Here is a 26306-nt window from a genome sequence, read left to right as displayed (position 1 = left end):
CTGTGTGAAACCCTGGCCAAGGACCAGCTGATGACACACATGGCCAGAACTGAGCCCAATCTTCTAGCCAAAATGGCTACACCACCTGCAGCACACCACCTCTCATGACTGCCTATGGCTGCTGGGGTCCCACCCCTTCTGGCAGAGGATTGTTGCCACATTTCTCTTCACAGAGAAAAGCAAGGCGCAATTCTTCCCAAGGGTTTCTGAGATTCATTCTCTGAACTTCAGAGAAAGGGAAAACACAATGTTTATCACTTGCTGGGCCTGTGTTGTGCCAAAGTAGAATGCAATATGGAGATTGTTTATCCAAAGTGAGGATATTTTGTTTCCTTGGCCTATCAGGGCCAAGAGTGTGTGTTGGACTGTCAGCTGACAGTCACGAGAATCAGACATGAGTGCAGTCTGTGCAGTTGTGTGCAGAGTGAGTGCGTGGCAGAGTCAGTTTAGATGCAATGTATATAGTATAATAAAGTAATTAATCAGCCTTCTGATAAGCTGGAGTCAGATGCATCATTCTCTTCCTTCGTCTGGGGCACCCTTGCTTCGATATAGGACAACATATTTTGCCCAAATCAATGGCAGAGTCAGTTTAGATGCAATGTATATAGTATAATAAAGTAATTAATCAGCCTTCTGATAAGCTGGAGTCAGATGCATCATTCTCTTCCTTCGTCTGGGGCACCCTTGCTTCGATATAGGACAACATGTTTTGACCAAATCAAGGAGTGCCACATGGTGATGTGTGATTCCCAGGCACTGAGTGCCTTGGGAAAGTTGGTTCCCCTCACCCTTGCCTCCACAGCAGGTCCTGCTCACCCAGGTGGTCACTCCTGTCCTTCCACAAGAGCTGGATGCAGAGAGTGGCACCTTTTCCATGCTTGTGCGCAATTTCCCTTCTCTCTCATCTGAAATGATAATTCCTCTGACCAGGAAAGTAATGACCCTGATACATTATTTCAAATGTCATTTGTGCAAAGAAATTAATCAGCTTAACGTGAGACTGGATTACATTTTAATTTTAATAGTGCTAAATTCTTGCTGTTTTTTAAATAAATTTTCCTGCTCTTTTACATTTCAGTTAGGCTGTACCTAGCTGTAATCTCTCCACTGTGGAAATCTGACAGACAATAACCATTATTCAGTGGTTCAGGCATCAGCCTCAGCCATGCACATTTGTTTTAGTTCCATAAGTCTGCATTAGGGATAATAGCTGAGATCTGGCAACTGGGACCTTGGAACAGTTTTATCTTCCATTGGGAAGTGTCGAGACAATGTTTTCAAAGGCACAAAGCAGGAATTAAATGACAAGTTCTCATTTGTAGTCAGATGGGGATTGAGATACATATCTGCCACTTGCTCTTTTAAAAATGCGCCATTAACTGTAAAGCAATTATTAAACTTTCTTCAGTTGTGGGTTGCAGTTTTCACAAAAGGTCTCCATAGCTTATAACTGTGATTAACAGCTCCATTTCTCAAAGAGCTTTGCATACTTCAAAGTACTCGCATGCTTCCACTACAGTTCTTCCACTTTTTGAAATGTTTTTTTTACTTGAAATCAATTACAAATTAGGTGTTTATTCAAATCCTTTGCCACTGGGTATCAGCTTATAGGTAACAGGTTTTCAAACAGAATTAAAATCACATTTTAAAGTTCACACCAAGAAATTTACTCTTTTCCACCCTTTCCATCTGTTACTTTATTGCCAGGTCTGATTACAGCAATCAGCACAGTGGATAGGACCCACTGAGCAAGTTTAGCATCGGCATTGCTTGTATCCTTCTCAACACCTCCTTTTCCAGAAAAATAATGTAAGAGAACCCATATTTTTTCCAATATCTCATTTCTTGGCCCTTGACTGACAAAAACAACCTTTATTCCATTCAACACAGTAAGTTTTCTGGGCATAATAAATAGTAATTTACATACAATATATTACAATTTCACATATGGACACTATTTAACATGGGTATACATCCCAGTGTCTTCCTTTGTTATACATTACGCTTGCACACACATTATACATATGTGCACATGTCTATATAGTTACTTTTTCTCAAAGACATGATTTGGTTAGAAATACAATGGAGCCAGACCTAGAATGAGCAGAGCTGACATTTTCTCTCTTTGCAATTGGACCAAGTTGTCCAGAGAAGGCATTTTCATCAGTGACCTCAATTTGCCCAAATCTCCTGTGCACTTCTGAAAATCCTCTCCTTGAGTAGGTTCATTGTCCATCTGCTCAGTGCTTCAGAGAATTGGGTTCTATCCATCAAACAGCATTCAGAGCCCAGCTCCAGGCACTCTCTCTCAAAACACTGGTTTTGGGATCTGGCAACTGGAAGTTAGACAATGCTCATGGAGTCCCTTGTAATCCAGGGGAAATCAAAGGTAAAATACATTGTCAATTCCACACTTCAAATATCTGTTCTAACTTCATGCCTAGCCACTGCCCTCTGAATAAACAGAAAAATACACTTCATAATGCTGACTGAAGGAGAAGACTTGGCTTCATTTGCATCTATTCTTTTAATTTGCTGTTTCAATTAATAATGAGCTTAAGTAATGCCTAAGATAGAGGAGAGATTTTTTTTCCGATTTAGTAGAAAAATACTCTCCTGATGGTTTCATAGGCTGACAAAAGCAGACATCAATTTCTATCAGTTATGTACACATGCAAATAAAATAACAGTAAGGTATCCTCTCCAAAAGATGCCTATTAGACATTAAAACTACTGGGAATGTTAGTACAAAGATGATAGGACCTAAAGGACATTTTGCCATCACATAACTTCTAAGGGAACAGGAGGTGTAGTAAAAAGAAATGGCAAAGTAAAGCACCAGGACTTCCTGGGTTTTGCATGCCAGGAGGCACTATTCATCGACAGTGCTCACTTTTGGGCTGTTTGTCTACACTTATCCCTGGTTTAATATCACTGTAATGCAGGGGAGTTGTAACAGCATCATAAGACAGGAGAGATACCTGCTCCCTTCCAGCTGAACTGGTTTAGAGGATGCATTTGAAGAACTCACTGGTAACTAATACAAAATTGGATTGCCACTGGGTGACCTGCTCAGAAATCACAGACATGCCCCACACACGTGCTACCCAAGCCTGCTGAGCCCCTCGGCACCTTGTGAGGTAGGTGAATCCTAGTGCTCCTCACTTTCTAGATGGAGGAACTGAGGCACTGCGAGGTCAAATGGCACATGCCATGGGTAATGCCAAAAGCCTGGCCAAACAGGGGGGCACAGGAACCAAGTTTCTCATTCCCTGAACTCTCTGGTGGCTTCATCGTGTAGCTGCGCTGCCTTTCCCCAGCAAAGGTCCCTGCTGCCAGCTGGGACATTGGCTCCTGTTTTACGCTCAAAACAACTAATGCAGAAGAATGCACTGTTATGCCCAGGCTTTAACCTCTCAAAAGATGAGTGGTCTATTTCTTTAATATTTTTGTGTCTTTCTTGTAGTGATCTCCACCTGTCAACATGAGAAGTATCCAGGTTTCAGCTCCATGAGCAATGAGTGGTAAATGCACTCTCCTGGTGGCTCAGGAGACGAGTAGCAGGCTAGGCAATCCTGCCCCTCAGACACTGTCATTCCTCTTTTTGCCAGCAATTTCAGGGCTGTGGCTTCTTACTTTTATGACCATACAGAACTCCATTCATGTCAGTTATTAACATGGCTGATTAAAGGGCAACATAGCTGTTCATTTTAGCTTCTCTCATCAATTTTATTTCCACAAAATCGGTGCCGTCATCAGTTTTACTTAGGCAGTAATATTTATGAGGCACAAGGGAAAACCTGGGTACTGTTGACAGCGAAGAGTTGACATTTCTCTGCTACTTTCTACATCCCCTGAAATTTAGGATGTAAGAATTTCTGCTATGTAAGCAGAAAATTTCATGTGCTGACAAATAATTATGGTTACATCAGTATTTTTGTTTGCTTTTTCTTTATTCTAACCTCAGTCCTGGCTCTTCACACTTCAAGCTCTGCCCCCACTGCTGAGCTTCAGCTTGGTAAACAAGTGTTTTGATGTACATAATCTCCATAACAGCCAAAAAGTCATGGTATTTTCTTAAAATAAGGAGCACACAAACCTGAGCATCACTGTCTTGTTGCTATCATGTTTCTACATTCGGGTTTTGCTGTCAGTGTTGTTAGCAGAGGAAAGGGAGATATCATAGGATAGGAAAAGGACTGCCAAGCACATAAGCATGTTACAATGCTGTGCAGCAGCTTCAAAGGACTTACATCGACCTTAGACCCACAGTATTATCCTTGGCCATTTAATCTCTGACATGCCTCAGTTTCTGCAGAGAAGTTCTGGCAGACATGGATCCCTTTTGATCCCAAATGCCTGAACAGAAGGGCATCGTGTTGACTGGGAGAGGCACATTGGGATATGCAGTTTGTCTGTGGGCTGCACTTTGTAATCTAGAAAAAAACCCTGCTGACTCAAACATACCACCTGTGCTCTGTAACCAGCCCAGCTGATCCTGGCCAGCCAGCTGTCCTAATGCTACTGATGAAGGTCCTGTCCAGATAGAAAGCAGAATCTGTACCCTTAAAGGAGGTATTCTTCAAAAAACAATGGAAAAAGCTTTTGTTTATATACCAAAGAAAAAACAAAATAATTTTCTCAAAAATAAAGGGAGAAGCACTGTCCAGACCTCCCCACACAAGTTGCATTTATTTAATTCCTTACAGCTCACATGAGCATTGTCTTTGGTTGTCCATTGCACAGCAGGCACTACCAGTGTGGCCAGCCCCAAACGAGCATCCAGCACCTTTTGGCTGTATGGTGAACACGTATTTTCAAGTATGAGAAATGGCATGTGTCATAAAGCACACGGGAGCAGGGGTGTGGGCTGGAAACCAAGCAGCACAGCAAGCTCCTCCATGAGGCCTGCACATGGAATTGCCTCCTGGGGGATGTGTCCTCCCATTTACACTTCAAAGAAGCAATACAATAATCAGGTTTCTAGCTTTGCGTCCAGATTAGACAAAAAAAGTACCAACAAAAGAGTAGACATCTTCTGATTCAGAAGTGCCAGCATGCTTAGCTAAAGACAGACCAATATATCAAATTAAAAAATATATAGGTGCCTGGGAATATTAACCTTGAATATTTATCAATTGCATGAGTGTTCTGGATGATGCGCAAGCCCACGTGGCCCTTCAGGCCTCTCTTCCTTGATGAATTAGATTCATTGCTCATAGCTAAATGCACAACCATCTTTTCTGGTTTTTCCTCTTCTGGTACCATCTGGTTTCTTGTATACCCTGCCAGGCTGTTGGCATCAGATTCACTGTAGTTTCCATCCAGCATCATAGTTTTCGAGTGAGGTATTCCACACGAACATGAAAACTAGAGACATAAACAAGAAATATAGCTGAATATTGGAAACACTTGTAAGCAACCAAAATTATGCCTTTCTCTTAACAGACAGCTTGTAAACAGTTGAGTTCAAAATTTTGATTGAGATATTTTAAGTTTCTCTTTGAACAAAAATATCTTTCTTTTTTTTTTATGTTTTCATGAAGGAAGAAACAGGATTTATCTCCACTGCATGGACAAACAGCTTCAGAAAATATTAGAAAAATGTTTTAGCAGACATATAGTCTAAGCAAAATGTTTTCTTAGGTAGCTGTTGTTCAGCCTTACTGTCTTGAGATTCCTTATTATTCATTCTTTGTATTTATAAATATTCATGGACAAGATGCAGTTTAATCTGTGGAAATGGCTTATCCAGTACATGTTACAGGAAAAAAAAGGCCAAGTTCTGGTTTTACAGATACACATGCTTTCTTTATAAATCTGATTTTAAACCAAGCAGAGGGCCAGCTAAAAGCATAATGTCAAATCCCAGCTCTGTTGGAGCTAATAACAAAGCTTGTATTGACTTCAACAGCACCAGCATGCATCCCACAAGTCTAAAAAAATCCAATGCATACAGATAGAATTTTGAATAGGAAATGCAGTCTTTGACCATTCAAAACCTTCAGTTTTCCTGTCCTAGCAATATGGATTATGTATTTACATGCAATGAAAATGGACTCCAAACATCCTTTCTGTTAGGGGTTCCTGTCTCTGATTTCCCACAGATTTCCCAATTTCCTTACCCAATAATACTCCAACTTTGATGTGTGGGTGTTTCAAGAACTTGTTTTCAAGGATATGTTCAGCCAAAACAAATGTATATATCTGAATATATATGTAAAAAAATTTTAAAAATCAATATGTAATATTCAGGATGACATTGGAAAACCCTGTAGTCAAGGTTTTCCTTCAAATTATTTAAACAAGAGATCACATTGCTTATTGAAAACCTTAAAAACAACTTAAGGATTGTTTTCTGTGTTCTTGGCATAACCAAAAGATTTGGTATCAGCAGGTTATGTTCAGAAAAACATGCCAAGTTAGTAGCCTTCTTACTTTACTTTTTTTGATCACTCCATGAGTACAACTGAATATCAATTGAGTTTTAAGACATATTTTATTCTAAGCAGGCATACTTTGAAAAACCCACAGCCCCAAACTAACAAAACCAAACCAAAACAGAACAAAACCAGAGTGCAGCTCCCCAAAAAGGACTGCTGTGATTTAACTGCAGCTGACAAATAAGCATCATGCAGTTGCTAACTCAACCCACCTTCCCCACTGAACTCCGGAGGGTTGTGGAGAAGAATCAAATGTAAAACTTGTAGATTGAGATAAGAGTAGTTCAATAACTGAAATGTGTTCTATGGTGGGGAATATCCCTTTGGCTCATTTGGTCACCTGTCCTGGTCATGTTCCCTCCCAACTTTTTTATTTACCTCCTCACTGGCAGAGCATGAGACACAAATACATCCTTGACTCAGGATAAACACAATTTAGCAACAACATCAGTGTGTTACAATATTATTCTCACAATGAATTCAAAACACAGCACTGTACCAGCTACTGAAAAGAAACTAACTCTATGCCAGCCCAAACCAGAATAATGCCAAACAACAAAAAAAACTACAGGGGAGAATTACACATCAGGCTCTTTATCATGAACTGACAGGTCCAGGCGATGGTGGCTGCGTGCGAGGGACAGCAGTTACAATAAAAGCTCATTGCTGCAGGACTCAGCAGAGAAAGCAATTCTGCAGATCTACTGTCAGCCCCAAGGTCCACTTAGAGTTCCCATGGCTTCATGCACATTTGATGACAAGAGAGCCTGACGTGTTAGAAACCCACCTCCACAGAGCCTAAAATTACTCTCAACCTCGCATGGGCACGTACACGCAGAGGTGCATACAGGTAATTTCATCCTGCAGGACTTTTAGCCTGTGTCTGCAATAATAATTCAAAGACTGTCAAAGAGCCTCCTTGGACATGGGAATGCAGCCGACAGTACCATTAAAGTGTCAGAAAGGTCTCTGGCCTCTCTCAGCCCAGCAAGCACTGAAAAGTTCCCAGGTATGGGCTGGGAATAAGCATGGGGCCACAGACCTTTTGCCACAGGCATTTCCCAGCAGCTCCTGTGATCTTCAGGGAAAGAAGGTTTAGTTTTAGATGCTGCATGTCCTTGTCCCTGGCACATTTAATTTCTTAATGTAGACATAACACAGAGCTCTCTTCTGGGCAGCCTTACATGTTCACACTAAAACTTTTGGGGTCTTTCATAGGGGAGCAGCACTGGCTGACAAGATCTACATTTACTGTGTGAAATGTCTCAAATAATGCTTCTTCCTCAAATAATACTATTTATTTTCTCTGTTCCTGTTTCCCCTACTGAAGAATAATATTGTCACACGTTGGAGACTGTGTACAATATTTTCCCTTGTGGAGTGTAAAGGCATTTGCTGAATATAGAATTCAATGCACAAGACTCAATAAAGGTCAGATTTATGATATAAATAACAAGCTACACCATCACTGGATGTGGCAAAACATTCCAGAAAACTTAGCAGAAAATTAACAAACCCTCTTAAGTTCATTTCATCACTCCAGTAGAGTTAAAAATAAATAAGAGTTTTCATCTTAAAAAAAAATATAAAAAGGTTTGTTCTAGGCAAGTCAAACTTAGCAAGGATGTTTCTTGTTACTTCCCATAGCCTGCCAAGATGCCATTTTCTTTGGACATGGGATGCCTGAGCAGGGCTGGCTAAAATGCCACAGACCACTGCTCACATGCAGCAAGTCAGACTCACTGGAGTGTGCTTGCACAGAGCATCTCTGCCTTGGGTTGCAGAGAACTGCTGGGCCCCAGGGAGGGGCTAGGAGAGCCATAGATAAATTAAGTTACTCAGAAGCTGCTCAAGCAGCTTTCCAGAATCATAATGCTGTTGAGAAGGCCTTGAAGACGGGTAAAATTTCACCCCAGAAGTCTGGTAAATTTATCCAACTGGGTTTTTTAATTTATCTAATTACATTTTTTACAGTGTGCCAACTGAGAAAGGTGCTGGGCTGTTATGGGGCTTGTTCTGTTCTTCAAGAAAGTCATAGGGAGAAAAGGAAGGGAAAGAGAAGGACATGCAAAGCCAAAAGAGTTGTTCATAGAGGGAAATATATTATATTGTATGAAAGATGATGTCTGCATTGGCATTTCCAACAAGGTTATACAAATTTCTCCAGGAGTCAAAGATAGTAGGTTACCAGTATTACCAGTAGACTACTGTGGTGAGTTCCTACCAGGAAGAAAGAAACTATAAAATATGGTGATGTCCTGGGTGTATGGAAAAAAACTGAGCACAAAGAAATGAAAAAAATGAAAAATTGTGACTGAAAAAAACAGTGACTGAAAAAAATTTGTTCCAATCCTTAGTGCTCAAAAGGCAATGGTGCTCTGTTAAGCACAAAGAAGGGCCTAGAGGTCTGTAAGATACCTCAGGCTGGAAAGGACTTCAGGGCATCTCTAGTCCTGTGTCCTGCTCAGAGCAGGGCCAATATGGTCAGGAGGTATCAGGTCTTGAAACACTCCAGGGATGCAGGATAAGACCTTTTATAGCACATTAAGAAGTACAAACACAGACTGACTGTTGTTTGTGCTGGGTGATGGGGAATACCTCCACTATTACATCTGTTAAATCCAGTTTCCAGAATAATGTTGCCTATAGAGGAAGGAAACTAATTCACACCAAATAAGACCTTTAGTTTATTAAACAAGAATTGTGGCAGCTGCAGCCAAGTATCAGATTTTATACTTTCCTCTCCTGCCATTCCCTCACATTTCCAGGTTGCACTCTTTCCCAGTTCAGATCACACTCTCTACTCTGATGTTTCTATGAAGATCCATAAGATCCAATCCTGTTTTTCTGTGTTAGCAATTCAGCCTGAGGTGAAGTGGTCTAAACAGACCCAATTACACTCATGGTTGTCAATGTTTTCCCATTAACAGACAGTCAATAGAAAGACCAGATCAGCTGTAAGGGAAAAAAAAAATGAATAAGTGGATGACAAAAGTGTTTCTCACCCTCTCCCGCAGCTTCCTCTCCTTCCGCTCTTGCACCGTTGTCAGGTAATTCACAGCCGCGTATTCCAGCACCGAGAGGAAGACAAACACAAAACTGACCCACAGGTAAATGTCCACTGCTTTGATGTAGGAAACACGAGGCATGGAGGCATTCACCCCAGTGATGATCGTGGACATGGTCAGCACGGTGGTTATCCCTGGAAAGAACCAAGAGAAAGAAATGTTATTGATTGATACAGTCCATAAGGGATTTTGTCCCTACAAAAACAGAAATTATGGCCTACATGATGCTCTGAAAGATATTCAGTATGAGACAAATATGTGTAAAGTGTCTCTTCTGCTAATGCAGAATTGTTCCCCTGCCTACATTTTTGTGCTCACAATGGGTTGAATTTTGAGGAGCAATGAAGCAGTCAACATTTTGCATTTAAGAAACAGCATTTAACTCCCTTCTTAAACTACAGGGTTTAAACACAATGCTATTAAAACATATTTTTACACACCTAATCCTAAGATCAGGTCTGCTAAGACTAGTGGTGACAAGGACTCCTGTTCCCTAGCTGTACCATTCTGTGTTGCAGCTTCATTTTTAAGACCACACCACTTTCTGTCCTGAGCTACATATAAGTGAGGAAGACTGCTAAATGATGAAGGACTTAAAGTGCAAGTTATTTGTTGTATTAATCATCAGATAAAACCATCATTTGCTTGCACAATATCTTCAACCATCAAAAGGAACAGTTCCCTTTCCTGCCAAAGCCTTCACATTCAAAGCTTTTCACACAGCCGTGGCTTGTTGCAGTGGTTCTCACCCAAAGAAACCCTGGCAGGAACTGCTCGTCGGTCGATCCAGAAGGACACCCAGGACAGCATGACCATGAGAGTGGCAGGGAAGTAGGTTTGGAGCAGGAAGAAGAAGATGTGTCGGCGTAACGTGAAGTTTATATAGAGGCGATTGTACCAGCCTTTGAGAGAGGAGGAAAGCCAGAATCAGGGAGAACAGCCTGGACAGCAGGCACAGAGAGACAAGATCTTTCTTTGGTTCTTTTATTTCTAAGACTAGTAAAACAAGAAACTGAGTTTTCAAACAGACTGTGGAGACTACACTTCAGTGACATCATCCAAAGGCCCCCCTCAAAAGCAGTTAATACAGTATTAACTGTTTTAACATACATTATTAACATGTATTAACATACATGTATGACATCAGAAAAGCTTAATACCTGTGCTACTGTAGAAAGCCAGCCTTGATGTGGTGTGGAATTTTTGTATCAAAAACTGAGACAAAGAAATTTTTTCATCAGTTTTCAGAGATTCATTTCCATTTTTCCAATACAGCATCAGGTCTTCATCAGTGTAAGCATCTTAGGAAAAGAAGAAATACAATGTGATGAGACTTTAGCTTAGCGGTTCAATAAACATTAATACATCCAGTCTTTGGCATGAACTAATGCCACAAATAAGTTTGCCAACAACAAAGGAGCTCAAAAGATCTTGTCATATAATATACCATGACAACAACAAAAATCTGGATTCAAGATTCAAGAAAACAAATCCTCTTTTTACTTTGCATTAATGACAGTTAGAATGGTACTCTTCTGAACATCACAGACTAAAAAGAGATAATAGCTCAGGAAATAATCATGGGTAAAACACCTTAATTTAGAGGAAGGAGGAAGTGTGGACACTTCAAACTATCTTAGAATGATAAAAGCAAAAGGGACAGGTGAGAAGCAAAAGAAATATGTTAAAACTATAAATGAAAAACCTATTGTTCACTAAGTAACAGGGATGGGAAATGAGAAGAGGGTTGTCAAGATCATCAGGGACAGGAGCACACGGCTTAGGGACAGGAGGTTGGGGAAACCGGGCTTTTCAGCTGGGAGAAGAGCAGTCTGTGGTGGGGTCCAGCTGCTGCACTGCTGACCCTCGTGGAGAAGGTGGCAGCAGCCTTTTCCCAGATGGTTTGACAAAATGGAGAATGAAAAGAGGCAAAGGCTGCAAGTCTCAGCAAAGGATTGTTCTCAAGCAGATAAAAGGAAACATTTTCAGGATCAGGGCTGTCAAATATTGGAGCTGTTGCACGTTGTGGAACCTGAATTACCTTGCTCAAAACCCAAATGGACACAGCTCCAAGCAGCTTATCATTAAGAACTCCCTGCTCTCAAAGGGTATTGGAGCAGCTGACCTCAAGGTCAGTGAAAATTATCCTCTGATTCTGTTTTTTGCAGAGGAAAATTCAGTTAAATAGCTGGGAGGACCTCAAAACAACCAGATAATAGTGTTGCCATACACTGGAGAAAATCTACAAAAAAATTCTACTGTTCACATTGCTTTCTCCACCAAAGAAGCTGAGCCCAGATCACAGTGTTTGTAGATCAGGATTATGTCATAGGATGTTTGTCTTGCAGCACAAGGACTAGATATGCAATAATGCTGAGTCAACAGGACTCTTAGTAACTCTGATAAATTATTTTTTCAGGCTCTAAAATAGACAGTATTCTGCAATGTGTTCAGTGAAATGTTTGTGCAGCCAGCCATAGAGAACATCTAGCTAGAAACACGGATCCAACGTACAGCTTTCCAGCTCCAGAGAACATGTCTGAGAGTCCAGGGGGAAGTGGCTGAAGTCCATGTTGCACATTGCTGTCACTGTGACCCTAGAAATCAAAAATGAGAAAAGCTGGTTTCTATGAGGAGCAATCGAGAGAATATTATCACAGATAATTCTGCAGCTTTTCAGCCAGAAATATTGCATCATGTTTGCAAAAAAAATCCACAGGAAAATGCCTATTAATTCTACATGTTCAAGCTAGATGGATTATACACAGAAACTCCAAAAATGCAATTTCAATATCAAGGAACTAAAGCTCTATTTTGGATGTTACTGTTATACTAATGTCAGTAGAGATATTACCACTGTGTTTTATATCCAACTATTTGTCTACAAGACTGCAATGTAAAACAACTTCAAGACTTACATTTGAATATTCCCTTAGGTGCAGTTTAATTAAAGTTTCCATATTTTCCTCACTGCTCAGTTTCCTCCAAAGTCACCCCCAAAATGACCCAAGCCTGAGGAATATGACCATCTTTATTGCAAGCCAAAAAATTCCTTCAGTGCATATATTATTAAGGCAAAAGCAGTTTCCTACATCTCTCAATAAACCCTTTTAATGTGAGGGGTGTTTTTCTGTGGCAGGGGTTGTAAAATGGGTGCAGGGGTTGTAAAATGAGTGCAGCTGGTTTTCAGCAAGCGAGATTTGGTTAAGTTCTTATCTTAGCTAAAAAGCTGCAGCAATCACAGCTCCAGTTTTTAAACTAGTCCAGTTGTGCACAACGTTACATAAGAAATTTTCCAGTGGGTCAGTGAACTTTCTCTTGCAGACGGATTTGCAGTGGAGCTCCCGATTTAGGAGGGGCAAATCAGCTGTGACTCATCGTTTCAGAGACCAACATACGTTGGTTGTGACCATTTTCTAGATGCATTGCAGATGTTGATAAAGGACTTTTCCTCTGTTCCAGGGATTGTGATCCAAATCCTACCCTGACCTACACGCTCATCATCCCTGGAAGGTACATGCTGTTCATTTTGACTACAAACTACAGCAAAATCTCACCATTTGAGCAAAATTTAAATAAGGTTTTGGGGATGTGCTCCAGAAGGTATGGAGCACATCCCCAATGATGGCCTCCCCTAACTGTGTGTAGCATTTAAGCATTGTATAACTCAGTCTTATTAAATTGTGTTATTTTCTTTCTCCAGCATCACCTGAACTGTGGCACAACCTGTGGTCAATAGCAGTTTGTTAGTCAGGGGCAGAGCAGAACCTTGGCTCATCAGTATGATATTCCTCAATTAGAGTGCAGGTGGTTTTGAAAGCCCAAGGCCAAAACAAGAATGAAATGTTCTGCAGTGCACTGCCAACCCCATGCAGACATCTCAAGATATCTGAGGGCATTCCCAGCACCACTGGACACCCATGCTTTTTCAGCTGGATACTGTTCTGAGTGTTCTAAACACCACCAGGCCCAAATGCCATGGAGATTTTCTTTCTCCTTGGATTTTACGTACCAAATTATCAATTTAACAATTGTGCAATCGGCTGTGGTTAACTCACAGGCTTCTCTCTTGTGGGTAACATCAGAAAGTCACATCACCTCCTTAACAGACCACAGAAGCAAACTTAATAGAAAACCTTTCCAAGTTTTTGAAAATCGTTTTACCATAGCTAAAGCAAATAAGTTCCAGAAAGATCCTAGAACAGAAATCCTTAGCTACAAAATATTTAAAGGTCACTGTAAACACAGAAAATGTTTTCTGTCCTGGGGAAATTTCCATGTTTTTGGGCTCTTGAGCTTTTCTCCTCTGGCAGTGTGTTTTTCTCTGCTTCTCTTTTTTTCATTTTTCTGAAGGAAATTAAATCTGCTGGGAAGCTGATGTGAGCAGTCATAAAGGTGGGCTGGTTAGAAGGGGAAACTACTGAGCAAAAAACTGTCAGATGAAAAATATGGACAGAGAAAGGCTTGCCAGCTTGGGAACAAGACAAATCCTTGAGAAGCACAGCTGGCCTCTTTGGCATGCAGATAGGGTACCTAGAAACTGGAGACATCCTGAAATACCATCAATAACTGCCAAAAAAAAGTGCTTTAACAAGCATTTTATTGTAAGAAAAGGTAGGAAATTATCTTGAAAATAAAAAAGGGTCTGAGAGAACAGAAAACATCATTATCTATTGGCCGTTACAGGTGAAAAATAAAAATTACCAGCATCTATTGCCTATTCAAAGTGGTGGCATCCTGCACCCTCTTAACTCTCTGGGTATAAGGATGCCATAATTTGTATCCAAAATGAAGCCGTCCTCTGAGACCTTTCCATGCAGCACACACTTTTGTGCTCCTTATAAGGTTGAATTCAGTGCATGAACTTTCTACCAGCTCTTGGACACCACCAAGGACTCCTGGCTGACTCCACACCCTGTGACTCAGAGCATCTCTGAAATGAGACACTGTTGTCTCACTGGTCCCCTCTGAGCCCACTTTGGAGGCTGTTTCAGTTTGTCCTTCCATCTGTTGGATGATCTGGATCACTTGATGGTGGTATCACTTGATACCACTTTTGTGCACCTACACAAGCAACCTGTCCCAAGTGTACCTGAGGGTATATTGTGGATGAGCTGCTCCACCAATATAAAGTAACCTGTAACAGGAAATACCCTAGTTCATAATCGGCTGTTGGCACATGATTGATAGATGCTAAATTACTGATTGCTGACAGCAATTTGCAATAGAGTGATATGGATATACAGTCACTTTATTAATCATGGGTATAGTTGCCAGTGGTGATTTTGGGGTAGTTTGCTTGCTAGAGGTGATTTTTGTGGTATTTTTGATAATCTGTAAAAAGGTAGAGAAGTTTAGAGGATTAAGCCTCCATGTCCTTGTGCATTACAGAATCCTGGAAACCCACAGTCACGATCCGTGTACACCCGCAGGATGGATAACCCTCCAGATCATGACAGGCATCCCTCAGGATTCTTCCAGCCAACAAATCTACTAGAAAAGCAGGATGCCTTTAATATTGCCATTTCAGCTTCAAGAAACCTAAACATTTACATCAACAGGAAAGCAGAACAACTGAAAAAAATTCTAGACAAACAAGAAGGAAAATAGGATAATTATAGAGGTCACCATCTGGTATTTCAGCAGCTTCCAGTTTAATCACACACTGACCCTGGGATGAGCATTGCTGCTTGACTAAGCCCTCCACTGACTGCAAAGAGTTGGGGGCATGCTTCCCCAGGAGGAGATTACCCTGTTACTGCCCACAGCATGGTTTCTCAGAGTTTCCTGCAAAGCATTTTGTACTGGACACACTTTTTTGTCCCTGTTATTCTGGAAACAGGGCTCTGCATCAGCAGTGAGAGTAGCAGGATTGGCAGTAGCAACCCTGATGATCACCAAAGTCAAGCCTAGAGCAAAACTGGGAGCAAAGCCCCGGGGCTGCTCAGGGGAAGCAAGGCTGCTCTGTTACCTCATGCTGTAGAGGACGTGCCCATCGGGGAACACTCGCAGCATGATGTTGTCCGTGGTGGTGTCATGAATGAAGGACCTCTTGGAATGCACAAAGAAGACATCAGGGACCCAGATCTTCTTCACCAGCCTGCCATCAAAGGTCATGCTCTTGTTGTTGGTGCTGGGAAACGAGAGACGCTCATCCTTCCAGTAGTGCCTTAAGTACAAGGTCATAGTGAAATCCTTCAAAATAGGGAAGAGAACAATAAAGGAAGACAGTTCTGTCAGTGCTGCGCTCTACAACTAGGGCATACCAGAAAGAAAACTCACTCCCACCTGATAGATGAGATCTCTCCACTCTCAACTCCTGATTCTTTCCTAGGTCAATGTTCTCTGTCAGTAGATTTTCCCAACAAAATAATTTCAACCAAAACAAAGCATAGCCTAATAATGACTTTATTACAGTACCCAGTAATGTTCAGTCCCAAACAGGATATAAATATGCCCCAAGAGAAGCAACGCCATGCAGAAATGATTCTTCAATTCTGGTAAAATTATCTTAGAGGACTATGGTAGCAGTACGATGATCAAGAGGAAAACCTGAAAGTTAGTTCAATGGTCAGGCTAAACACTAAGCAATTTATCCCCAAAAGGACTAAACCAGGACACAGTGACAACCAGTTACCCTAACTCTCTGCTTCAAAGGGCTGTCTCACAACAGCCATGCATTTCCAGTAGGTTTTTCATTAATTTGTCAGAGAAGGCTCTGGTGCCAGACCTCACCTTGCTGCCCAGCACAGACCTCTCTGACCATGGCAGAGACTGGCCATGGGGACACTTCTGCTCACCCACCTGCAAGTCCCCACCTTATCAGACTGGTCCCAGGCTCCCTCACTGCTCATCCCAGGGATGCTGCCAGCTCCTGTTCCCTACTGGACACTGGCCACCTTCCCCTTACATCTACAGTCCCAAAGAAACACTTCCAGCAACTACTGCCACTGGCAGAGCTTAGGTTGCATCCCAGCTAGAAGAGTCAGCCTCGGGGGCTGGACATCAAGCTCATCAGTTTGACTAGAGCTGGGAAAAAGGGAACCAAGGAAGAGGCACAACTGCTGGTTTCTTAGGAGTCAGTGCAAGTTATGGTAGAAGTCAGAAAAGGAGTAAAGAAGAACCTGGCAATTTAGGGTTTCCAGTTGCCTGGCCATGACATGAGATAGAGGGACACGGGGCTGCAGGAGAGGAGGACCATTCTCATGTTCAACTCCAGCCAGCACCTCAGTACAACACAGACACTTGCTCATTCCTCTCTCCCACCACCTCCAGCCAATCTTATGGGGAGTAGACTTAGAAGAAGCTGTGTTGAGATAAAAACAGTTTAGAAATTGAAATAAATAGTAATAAGAAGAATAATGAGAAGGAAGATGAAAAGATATAGAGAGGCAAAACTGCAGAGAAACAAGTATGCACAATGTAGTTGCTGACAGATGCCCAGCATGTCCTCCAGCAGTGATCCACCCCTCCCAGCCAACTCCCCCCATTTATACACTGGACATGATGTTCTGTAGTGTGGAATATCCCTTTGGCCAGTTCAGGTCAGCTGTCCTGGCCGTGCTCCCTCCTGGCATCTTGTGCCCCTCCTCAGGAGCAGAGCAGGAGACACTGGAAAGTCCTTGACTCAGGGTAAGCACTGCTGAGCCACAACCAAAGCACTGTGTTATCAGTATCACTCTCAGACTAAATCCAAAACACAGCACTGTACCAGCTACTAAGAAGAAAATTGGCTCTATCCAGGCAAAACCAGGACAGCCAGGCAGCCTGAGGCTGTGGCTGCAAAATGCCTCTGGGCAGCTCCATCATCAGAGCACAGGGGAATGGGGACCAGGCAGGCACCCTCAGCATTGCTTACAACCACTGTAGAGGAGGGGGAAGAGACTGTTGAAGGCACAACACAAGAGGGAACTCACTGCTTTCCACCCCTCTCCGTGTCCTACCAGACTGGAGATTCTCATCTTTCACCTTCAGCCCCTCTCTCTCTCCAAAGAGCCAACACAGCGGCCCCTGCAATGGCCAACTCTTCTCTCTCTCCAGTGGCCAACATGGTGCACCAAATGCTGCCAACACAAAGTGGCAGCTGACAACACCTTCTAGGTATAAAATCCAACTTAAGGAGGCTTTGCCATGGCATGATTCAAAAGAGGCAGTGTGCTGACTGCTTGTTCCTTTCTAACCAGCACACACACTATTTACAAGCAAGAAAAGGAGTTTATTTCAGCACCAACAAATAGGAAAGTCCCTCAGAAAACAAGGTTTTACAGCAAACTGGGAGAATGATAGTACCTGCCAGAGGCACAGCCAATGAGTCTACACAAGCACCTCAATTTTGGCAGCCTATTTCGTGTTTGTTCCAAGCTCCAGGCAGCCTCAAGAGCATGTCCTGCTACTGCACACAGCAGCAGCCCATCCACATCAACCAGACAGGCACCAGTTTTAAACCCAGTTTTAAACCCACATGCCTTTAAACAGCCCCTGGCTGCTCTCACTGTCATGCACAGCCTTGCAGATACAGTGGGTTGGGGCTGGTGATGCTTCAGTCTGGTCTTTCTTTGGGGCACCAGGTGCCTGCTCAAGCAGTGACAGGTAAGGCCTGCCCAGCCCAGGCTACCTGATTTTCAAGGCCACTTCAGAGCAGCTTGAAACAAGCCCTGCCTGCAGCTCTGCCCTGCCTGCAATGAGGAGCCAAGGAGGGCACCCTGCTGCAGGCACAGCCAGCCCCAGAGAACTTGCTGCCCACTCTCCTCCCTGCAAACATTCCTCCCTGCAAACACCCAAGCTGGGACAGTCTGTTGGAAGAACACACCAACATAAGTCAACTGGGAGAACATTGTTCCACCCCAAATATATGTCAGCAACTGCTGCAGAAAGTACTTGTCATGAGCTGGGAAAATAGGAGCTATTGACAGCCAAGGGAGAGAACTGACCTCCAGGACTTCTGACAGGCAGGATTTTCATTGAATCCTGACAGAAAGCACTGTGAGTTATTTACTTGCACTAATTAGGCCTCTTTATGCTCTAACATTGTCTTGATATATTAGAGCCCCAGTTCTTCTCCTGGCAGCCATTCCCCTCCCACACACCTCACTGCATGCATAGCCCCAAACCCTCTCTTTCAATATCCAGGCAGGCAAGCTGCGTGGTTTTAATCACAGAACATAGAATATTTTGGGTTGGAAAAGACCTTTAAAGGTCATCTAAACCACCACCTCCAAAATGGCATGAAGATGTAATTGCACCATATTAAAAAACACTCAATCTAAAACTCTTCCTTTGTCTTTATGTTTTGTCTAGACCACAAAAGGTGCACAAGAACAGGAAGGAAAAGGCAGAAAGAGGAAGGACCTCAGAAGCTTCCTCTTTTCCTCTATGTTCCCCTTTCCACTTCTCTTTCAAGTGTTTTTATTCCATTTCCTACAATTAAAAATAAAAAAAACAACCCATGAAAAAACCCCAAACCAAACAGTAAAATGTGTGTGACACTCATGTGAATTGAATGGTTCCCTAAGGAAGAAAACTCCTGCAGCAAGCACAGCCTATGTGAATTTTACCATATAGCTTCAAACCTTCATTTGCAGCTGCTTATATTTTTAGTTGTGATAGATCTTTCACAGCACTGATTACTCTCCCATTCAAGGTCCCTTTTCTCTTCACGCTTTTCATCTTTATGTGGAGGTAGAGAGGTAAGACTTTGATCATCTGGTTTTATCAAGTCTTTGGTTCTGATTATCACCCTTTTTGAATTTCGGAGATGCTGCTATTTCTTTCATCTGACCAGTGATTACAAGCCCACAGGTTTCAAGTCAGAAGGTCCTTTTATGACTAGAATTAACCGAAGCTTAGAAGAGGATTACGTACCATGTCAACCTCAGAAATACTGTCCAAGCTTTCAACTTGCACATCCACCCCAACAGGAATCGCAGGGCCTGAAAGAGAATGAGATTTAGATATGTAAATAAATGTTCTTTCATATCATCTGCATTTAATTAGCACTCCTAAGGTGACATGCAAACATTTCTGAGCTTATGTTGTACATTTCTGTCAATGGTTCTTCAGGAAGGGGCTCGGGAATGAGTTAGTGAATAACCATGTAAGGGCCCTTTTGAAACACTGAATTATCTTCCCCTTGGTGTCTGCTGCAATGTTGACACTTTGCCAGGTAGTCCAGAGCTTGGATGAAACATTTGCCTATGTTTTTAAAAACTGAGCCATCCCATTTTAAATTGTAGGCCTTTATGAACAAATTTAGCCCCAAGGACAGGGGACTGAGATGAAGACATGGCAAGCAATGAGCTCTTCCTGGGAGGTTTCCCCTTTTTTATCAATCACATTAATCTCTCAAGAGCCCATCACCACCTTGATTCATATTACTCACCACTGATACTGCTAGTTTTCCACAGTAGTTTTAAAACCAGCAATCAGAGAGCTCACAAAGAGCAAATAAGCAGAAAACATCCCATAATAAATGCACACTCCTCTATTACTAGAAACCCTGTATCAAAAATTCACTGCAGACTGCTGCTCATTAATGACCAGGACCTGCTCAAGATCCCCATAGCGTGCCCTCCTGCAGCTTTTCCCAAATTCTGGTGATAAGTGCCTACTGAGACAAGCACAGCAAGCATGACCCAGCAGGAACAGCTGGGGAGCAACCCAGGTGGATCCAGTGTTGCCTGGTGCTCCCAGTGTGTGGCACTGGGACTCACAGGGCTCACACTGATGACCCTGTGCCTCCAGCCCGGGCACTGTCAGTGAGACACACCATGCCAAAGGAAGCAGAAGCTCTGCAGACATGCCTGAGACTTGTCCAGCAGAATTTAATTTTCTAAGGACCACAGTGGGCCTCCTGAAGATTTGCAAAGACTTTTAGCTCCTAGATTTTGAACCTGATTAGCAGTCAGATAATATGTGAGGTGCACCACAATCCCTTTGTGGACTCAGACCCATGTTTGCAGTGCCACAAACAGCAGGACCTGCTGTGTGCATGCATTTAGCTGGAGCAGCATCTTTCTTGAGACCACATCAAAGCTCTGAATACACCACAAGTCTAACCAGAGAGCAGAAATGTTGCTGAGAGAACAGCAAGCTGCTGTCCATCGTGCTCCTGTACCTGCAGCAGCATGTACACACTCCCACACATCCTCAGGGCTTTTGAACACAGGTTATGTTTGCCTCTGCTGGAGGAGAAAGAGGCAGCACCTCAGCCTCAGCAGGGAAAGGCCGATGCCCATGCCCATGAGACAAGCTGTGACCAGCCCCAGTGCAGGTTTGCCAGGGCTTTGATAAGCCAGCCTCACCTGATTACGGCACAGCACACTGATGGTGGCACTGTCCCCTTCCCACGTGCACAGCTCCAGCTTGTTTTGCCCACGGTGTTTGTCAGCAGCAGTGCAGGGAGCAGGCACCTTGAACAAGCCCTGTGGAGCAGGACCAGGCTCCTCAGAACCACCAATTCCAGTTGAAGTGGCTGTTGCTCCCAGCAGTGAAGCTCAAACATGGCTAAAACAGCACTTTGAGGCGACTCCCAGATCTTACAAACACCAAAATGTCACATTCAGACACACTGCATACTTCAAAAAAATTGCAAGCAATCATTTGCAATGGATAGAAAGAATTTTTCTGTGAATTTCTCTTGCTCAGTAAAACATGATTTGGTTTGTTGGGTACCTAACAAGGCAGCAAAAAGCACTGTATCTGTGGTGACGAGAGACACTTTGATGTGCAGTACAATCAACAGAGGAGCAGTTCAAGCTGAGGGCTGTGTGCCCAAACCATGCTGGGCAGCCCCCCACAACTTCCAGACTGCAAGAGAGACTCTCTGTGTATGAATCCTTAATTTAGCCTTGATTCAGGAAATCAACCCCCACACAAAGTTTGTTTACTGTGATTTCTATGCTTCACTGAACACTAATCACAGATTTAAAAAAACCCATAAAACAACAACAAAAAACTAAAAACCAAACCCGATAAACATAAGAACACTGGCAAGCTGATATCTGTCCTGCTCTCCTATTCCTTCCCTCTCTGCCCTTGAAAATAAAATACCATGTTCTTTTCTTTGTTCATGTTCCTGCATCAAACACTCAATAACCAGCAGTTATCTCATTGCAAGGACAAAGCCTAAGGTTCAGTCTGGAGCTGACACAAGCTTTATTAAATCCAAAATAAAGGGTGTTCCACGTTAAGCTGTATGGTCTGGAAAGTTCTTAAGAGAAGAGGTCCAAAGCTGGATAAGATGTCTTTTCTCCAGTTATTCACAAATTTCTGGGATGATAAAAGAGTGATTGTAATAGAAGGAGGGAGAAATTATTTGAACACTGGACTCAAATGTTTAGTGCTTAATACAGAAATGTAAATATGAGTCTGTAAAACCAATTTATCAGCAGAAATATTTACTCTTGGGCAAACTCCTACTACAATCAGCAGGAGTAATCACTGCTTTTTCCTTCTCCCTGCTCCTCACTCAGCACCTGGGGCTGAGGCAATGAGAGAGCACACAGATGATAATGAGGATTCGCTGAGACACAAAGACACTTTGGAGGATGTTTAGACAAGAAATGGACTGAGCAGGGAAGGGTGTGTGAAAGGACAGTGCAAAAGTTGCTTGTGAGGTAGCAACAGGAACCAAACGACCACCAAGTCCTGCTCTTGGCAATGAGCATAAGTGATAATGATAATTGCATATTCACTCTGCCATCACTCTACAAAACATCAAGCAAGTTAAGATGCAGTTTTGTAGAGGTACCTGATGCAAACAACATTGAAATGCATGCAGCTTCTGAAGCAAAGCAGAAGCCCTGTCTAGAAATGACCTCTTTAAACCACAGAAGCAAACCCTGGGTTTCCTTGAAGGTCATGTTGGCTGCAGCACATACCATTGAATTAAATGGCTGTTGATCACCCAGAGAGAAATGTCAGGAGAGCTTTGATCTCACTAACCCATGGAGTCAATTAGGAACTGCTAGCCTTTTAATCCTGTCCCTCTGGCAACTGAACAGTTGAACCACAGAGAACTCAGGGTGTTTAACCAAATTCCTCATCAAATGCCACTAGGGATGAGCAAAAAGAAAAAACCCTCTGTATTGAGAGGGAGCAGAGTATGGTGAGGGTGTGAATGTGAGAGAACAAGAACAGCTCAGATGGTATATGACAAACTGAACTGGTAGACAGAACAATTAACTTTGGTTACAGCATTAGATGCAAAAAAGACCTCATCAACCAGGCTTTCTTTGTCATAAACAATATTTTATCAATATTCACATTTTCTTCAGAAAGAGGAAATATAGAAGGATCGTCCTAGAGAATTATAAGCAACAAAAGACTTGAACATGTTAACACTGGAGAGATCTCAAAGCTCAGGCTCCTCTCTAGGATGCTCACTGCTGGACAGGAAGCGAAATGGATCCATGTGAAGGCTGGGGATACGGCTGATAAAAGGAAGCAGTGCTGCTTTGCTCAGAGCCTGCAATCCAGCAGAGTTTTTCAGATCACACTTTAGAGTCTCTGAAAAGTATCTGCCAAATTAATGGAATTTTGGGTTGGTTCTGACACAAAGAAGACTCTGTGGCTTGTTTCATACTGCAAAAACTCCAGTTTGAGTATCAAACTCTGCCCCAGATTGAATGGGATGTCTGGCCTTGGATTAACCTTTCCAGGGAGCCCAGGAGGCTTCCACGAGTCCCGTGCAGGAATGACTTCAGAAGGAGTCCAACATTAAAGCCTGTTACATCCCAGTGTGTCTCCACACCAAAAACCACCAGCCAGTGAGCAGCATGAAAGCTCAAAGTGTGAGTCAGTCCCCAGTCAGAACTGGGCACAAACGTGGTTTTTATTTCTGAGCACTGGAGCAGACTTTGGAAGAGAGGGAAGAGTGTGCTGCCATGAAGATGCCTGGAGTCAGTTTCCCACTCCACCTCTGAGACTAAAGCTTTGTGACATCTCTTTAATTTTTCTCTTTGGCAGTGCTTTCAAAGGCTTGTTGTTTCTCTCTGAGACAATGTCCACTCATCTTTGAAGGAGGGAGGCAGATGAAGGCCTCGAGATAAAAACATGTAGAAATGAGTGGGTTTGAGTTTTCTTCACTGACAGGTATCTCGTGCTCACCCAGAGAGACTGCAAACCACTGTGGGACCTCTTAGGTGTGAGCAGCTCCCAGGCAGGCAGCACCAGGATATGCTCATCACCCTCCTCATGACTGCAGGGCTTCGTCCCTCTGCGTCTCACTCATCAGCAGAGAAGCAAGCTCTATTCCAGCCCTTGTCACTAACACTCAGTGCACTGCTCGTGCTTTATGCACCCCACTCTTCATCCACCCTGGCAAAAGCACTGCCCAGAAAGGGCAGCAAGGACCAGCTGATGTTGGGCTACTCGGCTGTGAGCAAATATAATGAAAGTAAAGCATTAGGCTGGTCCTCAATAAAGAAGATACGGCTATTTTAAGTATCAACTAAAGCTGCTTATTCACAGGCTCGCTGTAAAATATGAGATGTCATAAATGAAATGCTCAAAATGGGTGTTTAAGGAAGGCAGCAAAACAAACATTTACATAATCTTTAAATATTAATAATAGTAAATAATACCTGAACATCTGCTACCTAGAACAAGGTCACTGACATGGAGATAACTCCCTAAGGGTCAAAAACCCTGCAGTCTCTTTTAGCTTATGGATGCTCTTTGACCATCATCAAAGCAAAAAACTTTGTCATTGCCTCTGTACCCTATTGCCTGTCTCTAATGGGCTGAGGACAGGCAAGAGAGCCGTGCTTACTGGGCTGTGAATAACACAACTTACACAACATTTGTTTGCTCACTTGCTCTTTACAAAGATACTTTTTCTTGAAAAACCCTTCACCTTTCTCTAACATTGGGATTTTTTCCATTTCACCTTGCACCACCCCAGCCTGCTCTGCCCAGTGGTCACAGCTGTGTTGGGCTGGCAGCTTGCTGGCTGTCCTCTGCAGACCACCAAGTGTCACTGTGGCCACCATAAAACACCTCATACTCCATCCCCTCTTTAGCTAAAGGTGGAATTGTAGGCTGGGCCACCAAACTTGGGAACCATCAACAGCACTGGGTTTCTTTTAGTCTGAGGGCCACTCACCATTTACTTATGGTATTGTTTTAATCCAGAAGTGAGGTGCCTTTCCCACCTGCAAGGTAATATCTCAGGCCCGATGCAATGCCATAGAGCTGGAATCTCAGTTAGACCAGAGAGGGTCTTAGGACAGTGACCAGTTACAGTCACGTGTATCCCACAGGCTCCTCTTCTCCACTTCAGCAGTACAAAAGCCTTTTTATCCTCCCCAGGTCAGACCACATCAGTTTGACTGGCACTGCCACAGCCAGAAGCTGGAAGGACTCATGGTGCATGGCAAATCACTGGGACTGCCTGACGAATAATATCACAGACAAAACTATGAGGATCACCTCTTGCCAGACTTTTGCTCCCTTTCCTTTATGTTTGCTTCATCTGTCACTAAAAATACACCGTGCAATTCTGCAGCTGTAGCACCTGCTTTCTCTGTGCTTTATCTCAGGACTTTCCAAGGCTGCAACCTCAACAAAGCTGTGTCCATGCTTTGCTCCTCATCACATGCAATGTCACTACAACTTTGCTAATACCACACCTTTGTCCCAAGAATCTCTGCAAGTTAAGGAGGTCTTAAGCAAAAATTTTAAAAACGCATAATGTTTCTCCTTTATAAAAAAAGGAATCTTCTCAGCAAAGGCTCTTAGGGTATTTCTCAGTTTTATAAATGTTATTCCAAATTTTGGCTCTAGAATGATCTTGATGCCGTGATAGGAGGTAGCATGGGAAAACAAGGCAAAAGAGAGATTAAAATGCAGTTCCCATTAACACTAGAAGAGTGTCTGTGTAATTACATGTGTCTGTTTGCTGTGACCTGTGCTCAAATGTGTTCTTCGAGGACCCTGCAACACTGATGAAAATAGTTTAATTCAGATCTGTTTCCAGAAATATTCTGTATTCCAGAAATACTGTGCAGTGGGTCCACTGGGTGCCAAACCATCAGCACAACAGAACAAACCCTGCAGCTTTCCCCCAAAACAGGCATGATGCCCAGACATACATCCAGTTAGGGGGCAAAAAGTTAAAAAATCACCATGGCTCCCCAGCTGTCTCCAACTCAGTCAAGGTAGGGAGTCCAAATGTCCTCCCAGAGAAGCTCTATCATCCCACCCATCAGAACAGCAGGTCTTTTGTCCAGAGAACAGATCAGATGCAGAGGACAGATCAGAATGTTCAGTTTGTCTGTATGAGGAACTCAAAAGTCAACAGCCAAGCTCCAAAAATTGAGGTTGGCTTAAAAAAAAGAAAAAAAAAGAAAAAAAAAAGGATCAGAAAACCTAAGACAGCATCCTCTAATCTTATAGTAATCTTATAGTAATCTTATAGCAGGGGAGGGCATACCTGGGATTTAAGGAGGCATGTGCACTTTGGTGAATTTACACTTTTACAGCTGATTCATAAAGAATCCCAGTGCCTCCAGAGCCAGCTCCCAGACCTCATCCCTGAGCCCCAGCTGCACCCAGGGCTCAGTGTGTTCCCACCAGCCCCAAGGAGATCTGCCTATGCTCCACCCAGAGGGCAATTTAAGGCAAACTCTTCAACCCTAGAAGTAGCAGACCAAGTTAACGCTGATTAGAAAAAGGTTACCTCCAATATTGAGGTTGGACTACAACTTGCTGGTAAATAACATTGCAGGAGCAGGAAACACTGGTTATGACAGGTTTTGATCTCTGGAGTTTGAAAATCGATATATAAATTGTG

At 42.8% G+C, this 26306-nt stretch overlaps 1 protein-coding gene across 1 annotated transcript in view; it reads right to left on the bottom strand.

Moving 5' to 3' along the window:
- Nucleotides 1-1689: 1689 nt before the first annotated feature.
- Nucleotides 1690-26306, bottom strand: part of GABRR2 (gamma-aminobutyric acid type A receptor subunit rho2) — a 34263-nt gene continuing 9646 nt past the window's right edge. Inside the window, exons 3-9 of the mRNA XM_039728081.1 lie at nucleotides 19376-19443; nucleotides 15486-15709; nucleotides 12029-12111; nucleotides 10675-10815; nucleotides 10264-10416; nucleotides 9452-9648; nucleotides 1690-5373 (exon numbers count right to left, since the gene is read on the bottom strand). Coding sequence (XP_039584015.1) covers nucleotides 5065-5373; nucleotides 9452-9648; nucleotides 10264-10416; nucleotides 10675-10815; nucleotides 12029-12111; nucleotides 15486-15709; nucleotides 19376-19443 — 1175 coding nt within the window. The 3' untranslated portion in view covers nucleotides 1690-5064. The remainder of the gene's footprint in view (nucleotides 5374-9451; nucleotides 9649-10263; nucleotides 10417-10674; nucleotides 10816-12028; nucleotides 12112-15485; nucleotides 15710-19375; nucleotides 19444-26306) is intronic.

Source organism: Passer montanus, unplaced genomic scaffold, assembly GCF_014805655.1.
Source record: "Passer montanus isolate IOZ18808 unplaced genomic scaffold, ASM1480565v1 scaffold11, whole genome shotgun sequence".
NCBI lineage: Eukaryota > Metazoa > Chordata > Aves > Passeriformes > Passeridae > Passer > Passer montanus.
Note: the sequence above shows the minus strand (reverse complement) of the source record. Positions and strands in the feature narration are given on the sequence as shown.